We start from the raw sequence: 10,657 nt of genomic DNA, 5'->3' as shown, positions 1-10,657 counted from the left end.
GCTGACTACTGAACTAGGGAGCTGATTGAGACACCCCAGAGATCTAGTTTGGGTTTATTATCTTTCTGTTAATTATTCTGATCTTAAACAGAAAAACTCGCACTGAAGCGACTGAGAGACGCACTATTATAAAGATGGCGTTTATTAAAGAGGAGAGTGAAGACATGAAGATTGAAGAAGCTTTCAGAGTCAAACATGAAGATACTGAGGAACAAACAGGTTGGTTTTCATTCTCAAAGTCTTTCTTCAGTGATTCTGTGTCATGAATCTCGTTATCTCCATTATCTGTCTCGTGACAAAATAAATGTCGTCACACATTAAATGAGGATAAACAATAAATTTTAGTTTATTTTGCATGTCTCCTTAATCAAACACACCTGATTCAGGTCATCAGCTCATTAGTAGAGACTCCAAGACCTGAAATTGGTGTGTCAGAGAAAGGAGACATACAAAATGAGCAGTGTTGGGGTGCCTCCAGGACCAGGGTTGGGAACCACTGGACTAGACAAGTGCCTGATCTTCCTAATGTTGTGTAAGGAAAATTTGCAAGACTGGGCAGTTCTAGCAATGTGGTCTGTGAAGTTTAACTTATTATCTGTCACAACTCCGAGGTTCCTGGCTGTTCTGGATGGGAGTAATGGTTGACGAACCTAGCTGAATAGAGAGGTTGTGATGAAGTGGCAGGTCTGTCTTTGCAAGGTTGAGTTGAAGGTGGTGGTCATTCATCCAGCAAGAAATGTCTGTCAGGCAGGCAGAGATGTGAGCAGCTACCATTGGATCATCTTGCTGGTATTAGAGGTTGTGTGTTTTTAGCATAGCAGTGATCGGAAAAGTCATGTTTCTGAATGACAGATCCTAGAAGAAGAAGAGAAGTGGTCCAAGCACTGAGTCCTGAGGCACTCCAGTAGCTAGATGTTGCAGCTTAAACATCTCACCCCTCCAGGACACCCTGAAGGACCTACCTGAGATGTAAGACATGCCCGAGACTTACAGGCCCTAGCCCGGCCCTTGTCCAACAGCTTATCAGAATTCTCAGCCCGAGTCCGACCGGAGACCGTGTCTTTTCTCTCTCTCTTTTTCTTTTTAAAAAAATCACAAAAACCTAACTTTGCATACATGTTGGATTTTATGTTTCACATCTTTTTTCATGTCTGTTGCTTTGTGCCATTTAAACTGGTGTTGACTTGTTTTTGTTTCTGTTCACCCTAGACCTGATGCCACTGAAAGAGGAGAGTCAAGAACTGAATGAAATGGAAGAGAAAGATCAAGATTTCATGACTGGGGAAAAAACTTTTAGTTACTCACAGGATCATGAAACAGAATCTAGGAACCTTAAAGTCCAGATGAGTGTTCACACTGGAGAGAGTCCTTTCACCTGTCAACAATGTGGAAAAAGTTTCACTCGAAAAGACAGCCTTAAAGTCCACTTGAGAATCCATGCTGGAGAGAAGCCGTTCACTTGCCCTCAGTGTGGAAAGAGTTTTACACAGAAAAAAAACCTTAATGCCCACTTGAAACTTCACACCGGAGAGAAGCCTCACACCTGCAAACTGTGCAGGAAGAGCTTCTCAATTAAAGGAAGTCTTAAAATTCACACGAGAGTTCACACCGGAGAGAAGCCGTTCATCTGCTCTCAGTGTGGGAAGAGTTTTAAACAGAAAAAAGAACTTGATGCCCACATGAGAAATCACGCTGGAGAGAAGCCTTACGAATGCAAACTGTGTGGGAAGAGCTTCACACGAAAAGCAAGTTTTAAGTCTCACATGACAATTCACAAGGGAGAGAAGCCTTTTGTTTGTGATCAGTGTGGAAAGAGTTACAGATATAAAGTAGGCTTTAAACATCACATGAGGATTCACTCAGGAGAGAACTGTTTTAGATGTCGTAAGTGCCCAATGAGTTTCTCAGACAGGAATCACCTTAAGAATCATGTAAAAATTCACATCGTAGAGAAGACTTACATGTGCAATCAGTGTGGAAAGAGTTTTACAAAAAGAGCCAATCTTGAGAATCACATAAGAGTTCACACTGGAGAGAAGCCGTTCACCTGCCCTCGGTGTGGAAGGAGTTTCACACTTAAAGGAAATTTTAAGATTCACATGAGAGTTCACACTGGAGAGCAGCCTTACAAGTGTCTTCAGTGTGAGAAGAGTTTCACATATCACACAGAACTGAAACGGCATATGCAAAGAAAATGCTGTTTTCCACAGTGTGACAAGACATTTAGAAAAAGCAATTTCATTCTAAAGAAAGACATTTCAGTGTAATGCAAACACCACACTTACACATACCTATGAAAAGTCATGTATTTTTCAGAACCTGTTGGTGTTCTTTGTTAAAGAGTACGGCAATAGAACATGTGTATCTGTTAGAAATCAAGGCTACTTTCACACCACAACTGAATGTGAGCTTCATCTGATTCGACTTTATAACCACTTATTTTATTTGTATTGTTATATTTTTTATATCCTTGCCATCGTCTTTGCTATAGTCTCAAATATTAAGCAGACACCCTTTAATTTAGACTATTTAGAGGCGTTGCTCCGTGTCATATATGTTGGTCGTTTTTTTTGTGATGGGGTGTTTTAAAACGGGGACATTTCTGATGATGGCTCTAGTTGGGGATAAAACAACAAAAACCTGGACTGTCCCTCGAAAACAAGGACGTTGGATCGCCTTACTCCACACAAACTCATCAACTCGTGTTAAAGGCATTGCATCGTTTTAGTTTTTAAGATGATTCGAGGACCTCAAAACATTGGAGAATGACATGCTCATGATTTCTTCATGTGAATGAACACATTGATCTGCAGTTTGATGCCTTGTCCACACTAATTTCTAACTAAAAAAACCCATCTCCATACCGGCGTGATGAATTCGATGTTTGACCAGATGGAACTGGATTAAATATTTGGCATGCGTTCGACTGAGCCTGGTTTCTCCCAAGGTTTTTTCTCCATTTCTGTCACCGATGGAGTTTGGGTTCTATGCCGCTGTCGCCTCTGACTTGCTTAGTTGGGGTCACCTATTCAGCTATATTATTGATCTGACTGCATTGACACTACTGCATGAGAACTGAACTGAGCTGGACGATGACATTTTCTCCAGAGCTGCTGTATAGATGAACTAAATTCGTAACTGATTTTTTACAACTGAACTGAATCGACTTGTTGCTAAACAGTTACAAAATTGACATAAACAATGCATCATTTTCCTGTTAACACTGTAAAGCTGCTTTGAATCTCTTTATCTCTGTTATTTACCTCGTGACAGAATTAATGACATGTAATTCATTTATTTAAGAAAAATTATAAGATAATAGCAAAACAAAACAGCTATTTTGTGTAACATTAACTCCAATATCTTCTTCTGAATTAATTCATTAATTTGAGATCACAGATTTTATTAATTGTAACTCCACACATGTAATTTACAGATTGGAATGTCTGTGTAATTGTTTTTATGTGGCCCTCACTAAGAGGTTACGTGACAGATTGGCTGAACATAGATATGCGATACGGACTGGTAACATGAATTCTCCGATGGCAAAACATTTTATACAGGCCATTGAATGTCATATGTCCAATTCCAGAGGTGGAGACTTAGATGAGAAACTTATTGGATACATAAATGGAATGCTCTCTCATATCCTGGTCTTAATTAAGATATTGATTCTTTTTGTAATTGTCAGATGTGGCTGTAGGTGGTTTTTATTTCTATTTTTATTTTTGCGTAATTGTGATATTTGTATCCTTATATAGGTTTAAAAATATACTTCATCTTCTGCGGCAAAGACTTTACATTCTGGGAAGAAATACAATTTTAAAACTTGAGTGAGTGGCTTGTTGTAGTGTCTGCATATTTATCTGGGATAGGGGGCACCTTGGATTATGTTACTTGCCTTCCAGAAAAAGTTTGTCTTTAATGTATTGTCTGAGTGAGCCAATGTCTTTCTGCTGGGAGACGTTGGGCTTTACATTCAGCAGCAGGGACTCTGCATTCTGGAAAAAAAAAAAAAAACACTACTTAGAATGGTTTACATATAGTCGTCTCTACATATTAATCTGGATGGCACAGAAAAAGTTACACCTTGAATTTAATTCTTAAGATCAATTCTAAACACAGTCAACATTTTAAAGAAGAAGACAAAAGAAAAAAACAATATTAGAATAGAACCAATAGTTGAAACAAACTGCAATCTTTCATAATTTTAATTTTATAAATTGGCATGCTATTATCAAATAGTTGGCAGCTAACCATCGAAAGAAAGATGCCACAGCTTGACCCATATGTTTGGACTGTAACATCGATGGAACTCAGAGTCCAACCATCTAGGGTTTCAATCCCTAAAGAGGCTTGTGTCTTCATGAAATTGCTGTTGGAAAGAAAAGAGTCATCTTACACCAGGTGAAATAAAGTAATCAAAAACTAAAGGCACTACAATAAAAGACCAACAATAAAGATTCACACAACATGACTGATTAAGACTGAATTATTCAATGGTTAAATAAATTATTCATATGGTCCAACCGTACAAAAAATAAGCATACATCAAGTTAATTTATTAAGTATATGTATGCACTAGTAGTATACTTGTAAGTGTACTATTTCAATACTACTTGGGACTAAACTACCCACTTTTTAGTGTATAAAAGTTTATTTTTAAGTATACTTTAAGTGTAACAATACCTAAATTTAAGTACACATATAGTTTACAACTACGTTTTTTCTGTTAAGTACATAAAGTATATTTCTGAGACGTACATAAAAAGTACACTGAAACAAGATTTTTTTTTCTTCCATCATCTAATGATCCACAGACATCAATTCTCGACATACAAAACACAACAATGCTGAGACTCAACAAATAATAATAATAATAAAAACAATAAATTCTGAACATTACAAAATAAACAACACAAACTGGTAAAAGTGAACCAAAAATAAGTTCAGCAGCACCGATAAAACCAACAAGAATCAAGAAACTCCACTGCATAATCTATTCATGCCGCACTGCATGCTGGGTACCTTCATAGTACATATGCACTGTAGAATTACAGTATGATATTCCAAGAGTACAGTTAGATACAAGAGAAGTCCTACTGTGGAATTACTGTGAAAGTCATGCAATTATTAATCAGGAATATACTGTAATTTCACACTAACATTTTTAACAGTGTATGAATTAAAGATAACTAGGGTACTGAAGACAGGTCAAGCGTTCAAGCATCAAGCATCAGATGCTAAGCGTCTTAGCATCTGACAAAAAATGAAGCAAAGAAATGAGCTTGGGAACTGTCTTAAGCCTGACTGTAGACATGTGAAAGAGGGGTAATAAACCTGGTCCATGAGGTGCATGGGAAAACCTGTGCCCTACACAACCTCCATACACTACAAAATGTTGAGTATAGAATACAGTACATACCACCAATGTGCCAGGAATTCACGGTGCTTAGATGTGCTTTTGAGTGAATCAAGTACAAAGACTTTGCACTCTGGTATGTTAAATGCAATTAAGAACCAGTGACTGAACCTACACACTGGCAGTAAAGCCCAATGAAAATCCTGAAATTGCACCTATCAAAAAATATAAATAAACACTTAAGACTATAGATCTCTTTTATACTCAAACTCTGCCACCACATGGAGATACATGCATTGCTAGCTCTGTAGCTAGTGGGTACACACATGAATATTTCTCATTTGCACTTAATGAAAGTGTTTTATTTGAGCATATGTTGATTTTCTGTGAGCTTTCAAGGATGTCAATATTCGGGACATCTTTGTGCTTCAACCATCTCGAATGGATCGGTGAAATGTCAAAGAGTGGTGCTTTTTGATGCATTCTGCAAAAGAGAATGTGTGCACAGGGCAATCCGAAATTCACAGAATAGTTGCAAGTACATCCAGTCATATCTTTGTTCACTGTATGCTCAACAAATGTACTCCTATCCACCCAGGAAACAGTGAAATCATCACCTTTGATGGTACACTCATATTTACTCTTTCCAGAGATGTGAAACTGTCCCAATACCATTTGGAAAGCTTGATCAGACAGTATCTTGGAAAAATCTTCGGTAATACTGGAAGGTACACGTGTGTCACAAAGTAATGTACACTGACTTTTACACTTGCATTCTCGTCTCTTGATGAATTCCACTAACTGTGTTACAGCTTCTGATATTGAGAGGTTTTGATGGAGAACTTTCTTCAGTTTCTGAAAATGAGATTCAAGTCTGTTGTTCATATTGTTTCCCATTATAGGAAGTCTTCTTCTGTAACAATAAGCCCACATGTCTTGACAGGGGTCCCAGTGTGTCAAAAAGTACTGGACAAAATCTTAATTTTGGCAAATGTTTCTCAGTTTTTGGACATTGTCATTTTATGCTGCCTCAGATGAATTGATCGCAGAACTGACAGTATCTCCTTTTTCGTCTCTACAAACTCAGCTATCTTTTTTTTCCAGGCTTTGATGACATGGATAGTGCATAAAAGCAGCTTTGCATTGAAGTTTTTGTGAAGGGCCTTTATCTCAGAGGAATCTTTGTCCAGTATAAAGTGCTTGATCTCAGTCCATTTTGAGTTGTCCTTCTTAAAGATGCTGCACATTTGGGACAGCATATTTTCATTTTCCTCTCTTAGGAAGCAGTACGCAATGTGTTCAGCTTTCCTTGAGCTGTTCTCAACCGTGAGACACTGCAGTGTCTGGATACAAATCAAACGTTTGCAGTTGAACTGTTCAGGACAAACAAGGGTTTTAGAGTCTTTCTACAATAGCAAAATAATATATATATATATATATATATATATATATATATATATAATTTATGTTTTTTGTTTTGTTTTGTTTTTGCAGATTTGGTCCTCTATACTTATACACCTAAGTGTAATTAAAAGCAATTAAAAAGCAATTGAAGTGATTGCTGAATATTGTTATTTGCTTTTTTTTCAGGCAGCGGAGGAACGAAGAGGCTGGAAAACCAAAGAATGTGCAGGAGCTGGAGGATTTTTCTGAAGAACAGCAGGCGGTTGAACTGTTCAGGACAAACAAGGGACTCATGAACAACTATCACAAAACATAAAAACAGTCGTGGATCATCCAGGAAAAGACACACAATATTACGATTCAAGGGTATGTAAACTTTTGAACGGGGTAATTTTTATTATGTGTTTTGTGGAGTATATATAAACATCTGTTATGTGAAATAGCTTATTCAATATATATATAATTTATGTTTTTTGTTTTGTTTTGTTTTTGCAGGTTTGGTCCTCTATACTTATACACCTAAGTGTAATTAAAAGCAATTAAAAAGTAATTGAAGTGATTGCTAAATATTGGTATTTGCTTTTTTTTTCAGGCAGCGGAAGAACAACTTGGGACACCTCCTGAAGATGGAGACAGTGACTGGCACACACACACACACACACACTGAATATATAATTAATATAAATCGTCATGTTCTTGTTACTGTTTCCATTATTTGGACACATTGTGATGCTTTACTGTGGAGATTTTCATGGCAATAAAGCCAATCTGAACTGAATTGAATTGACTGAGCTCCCCCTCTCTCTCTCCCCCACCCTTCCTATGCATGACCACATTTAATATGCGTTTATAATCTGTTTTTGTTCACAGAATAAATGAATGATGTTTTCCTGCTTTGTATTTTATGTTTGAATGTGTTAAGCATGAACACAGTGCCTGATTAAGGTTCTGCAGACCAAGAACCAGTTTCAAAGAAGTTCTGCACTAGTAACATTCTAGTTTGGTCCCCTATAGTTTCCTGTAATGTGTTACTAAAGGTTCTGAAAACATTCAGTAAATGTGATGGAAGGACCTAAATAGGACCAAAAAAAAAAACATTCTAGGTTGGTCCTACAAACGTTATGGGAATGAAGTGTACAGACCAATAGGTAACGTCCTATAGTAATGGTCCCCTAAACGTCCCAAGAATGTCCTGAATGTTCTGTGAAGGTCCTTCAAATAACGTCCCCCAACCCTTTAAAGAACTCCACATCTTGCGTCTCGGAACGTCCTGGGAACGTTACTAGGCGACGTCCTTGACACCAGCGTGGACGATGTAAATGTTATATTCATTGTATTATAAATGTTAAATTCATTGTTATAAATGCAATACCTATGCAACAGTTACATAATTGCCCATATGAGGCAACAAAATAATACACCGTTAGACATTATATATTAACTAAATACATCAAACAATCAGGCAGGGTAATTGTATTCTTATGCATGTTACATAACATGAAATATTACCAAATCCCAAGAATGACCCAGCCTTTGAAGAGCAAACCTCTTAAAGAAATATGTCTTCCACATAACACGCGCATTATAGAGGCGTCTCCATGATGAAAGAGTGCTAGCTGGGATGTGGAACATTTTCGCAGGATCTGGCAACTCATAACACGCTGCTTTAGTCATGAGTAAAAGTGAAAGTAAATGAACAGAGTTGATGTTGCCATTTTAAACAGACTGAATCGATGATTTACAATACAGAATATCTTTAAATCTTTAACAGAATCGTTTACAAATGCTAAAGCAGGAATTTGTGTGCAGCTACCTGATGGGAATGTGAATCGGTATGTATGATATTTTTCATCCTAAATCAAATGAGCAAAGTTTCTTGGGTGTTTCGTGCTGACTGCGATTCTTCAAACCTCTAAACAGCATTTGTGTTTACATATGACTCTCCCCATGTATTTGAGTGAAGGCAGCTCGTAATCTATTTCTCCAATTATTTCTCTTTCTCATTCAGCGAAAATATATGCACCTTATTTTTAAAGGGGTCATGAACTTAGGAATCAAATTTCCCTTGATCTTTAGACATAAAACCGGTCAATGTACTATAAAAACATACTGTACATTTCAAAACTCATAACCTTCTGGTTAGTTTAAAAATAGCTTTTATTGAAACCAAGCTCAGAAAATGACTCGCTTTTGGAATGTGCCACTTTATGATTTAATAGTGCAGCGAAAGCCCCACCACTGCAGGAGAAGATCAAAACTTGCTTCTACAAAACTGCATGTTTAGTCTCGCCCACTGATACGCGCTTGTAGTAGGACGAGAGGAAATACTAGAGACGCAAACAGGGGCAGTTTCTTTATTAGGGCGATAGGGCGATGCACCACCAAAGTGTGAAAGGGAGGGATTTTTTTCTATCCCATTCAACCAGTTTTCGCTAGCTGTTACTGTTGTAGACTGTTTGTTCATTATGCGGAGTACCGCCCCTTTTTGGGCAATTTCACTCTGGCCGAGAATTGTCCCTATGTGTCCTCATAGACTTACATACAAATTTTTTTTTTTTTTAACTGCAGGCACTGCAGTGCAATCTCTAAGGTCCTGGGAGGGCGAGCACTAATGTGCTTTCGTCATCATACGTAACCTTAACTTGTGCAGCGATTGGTGGGAACAAACCAACCCGATCTCATGAAAGTGCATATAAATAGTACGCCAAATAAAAACAAAAACTCGTGGTATTGATACGCAAAAATGGACTTTGGCGTGTATATGCTACGCGATGGGTAGGTTTAGGGTTGTGGGGTAGATGCATATCATATGTACGCGAAAACTGCGTATCATATGCACGCCAACAAATTTCGTATCATATGCACGCGAAAACTGCGTATTATATGCACGCCAAACACATGCGTATCATATGCACGCCAAAATCCATTTTTGTGTATCAATACCACGAGTTTTCATTATTATTTGGCGTACTATTTATACGCATTTTCATGAGACCGGGCTCGAACAAACATACCTCTATTCATTATCTTTAGGCTGAAGTCAGGACTAGTCTGTATGGCCTGAATAAAGCACACCAGTTTCTCACCAGTAAAGTTTAGATGGATGCTGATTGTAATGGAGGCAGTGGCGTAGCAAGTCAGCCTCGGGCCCATATGCAAAAACATTTGTACGGGCCCCCCAAACGTTATAGGTTAATATGGGCTCCACAGCTCCCTATTGTTGTCTTTTCTGAGGTAAATAACATTACAGGACGATTCAAAAGCTGTTCTATTGGCCGTATAAACGCTTGGAAATAATATTTAACGTTTTCAAGTCCATTCATTATTTGTAGCACACACAATAATCGCAATAAACATGTTTTGTTACTTTTAATGTAACACAAATCGTAGCCTTTAAATTCGGTCAATTTTATCATGAAATACAAACAATAGCTAAATGTGTTTGTCCGGTCTCTAATGTGGCGTGAGATCACTGTATTCGGCATGTGAATCAATCATCTTTTCCGCTTTTCTAGCACGAAATAAACATGAATGAATATCAGAAGACATGTTGAAAAAATCAGAACAACTCACTACTCACATTTTAGTTGTAATTAATTTAGTTTAATTCTCCGGGCCATTCTTTAGGGAAAATCATCCATGTCCTTGGTGTGTAATTTAAAGGGGTCATATGATGCTTTTTTAAAGATCATTATTTTGTGTATTTGGTGTAACAGAATATGTTGACATGCTTTAATGTTCAAAAAACACATTATTTTTCAAATACTGTACATTATTGTTGGTCCTCTATGCCCCGCCTCTCTCAAACACGTCGTTTTCAACAAAGCCCCCTCCTTTGACAAGCGCAGTCTGCTCTGATTGGCCAGCTGACCCAGTGCATTGTGATTGGCC

The 10,657-nt window shown here is 37.7% G+C and overlaps 2 protein-coding genes across 2 annotated transcripts in view; both read left to right on the top strand.

The window, feature by feature from the left end:
* Positions 1–206: 206 nt before the first annotated feature.
* Positions 207–2,822, top strand: LOC107685879 (gastrula zinc finger protein XlCGF8.2DB-like). Its single transcript, XM_016482612.1, has 2 exons — positions 207–219; positions 1,210–2,822. The coding sequence occupies exon 2, from the start codon at positions 1,215–1,217 to the stop codon at positions 2,265–2,267; it is 1,053 nt and encodes a 350-aa protein (XP_016338098.1). The 5' UTR covers positions 207–219; positions 1,210–1,214; the 3' UTR covers positions 2,268–2,822.
* A 5,640-nt stretch (positions 2,823–8,462) lies between these two features.
* The window catches only part of LOC107685899 (NACHT, LRR and PYD domains-containing protein 3-like), a 57,836-nt gene continuing 55,641 nt past the window's right edge, over positions 8,463–10,657 (top strand). The window contains exon 1 of the mRNA XM_016482632.1: positions 8,463–8,598. The gene's annotated coding sequence lies outside the window, so the exon portion shown is untranslated. The remainder of the gene's footprint in view (positions 8,599–10,657) is intronic.

The sequence above is a fragment of the Sinocyclocheilus anshuiensis genome, unplaced genomic scaffold, assembly GCF_001515605.1.
Source record: "Sinocyclocheilus anshuiensis isolate Anshui unplaced genomic scaffold, SAMN03320099.WGS_v1.1 scaffold1074, whole genome shotgun sequence".
NCBI classification, from domain to species: domain Eukaryota; kingdom Metazoa; phylum Chordata; class Actinopteri; order Cypriniformes; family Cyprinidae; genus Sinocyclocheilus; species Sinocyclocheilus anshuiensis.
Note: the sequence above shows the minus strand (reverse complement) of the source record. Positions and strands in the feature narration are given on the sequence as shown.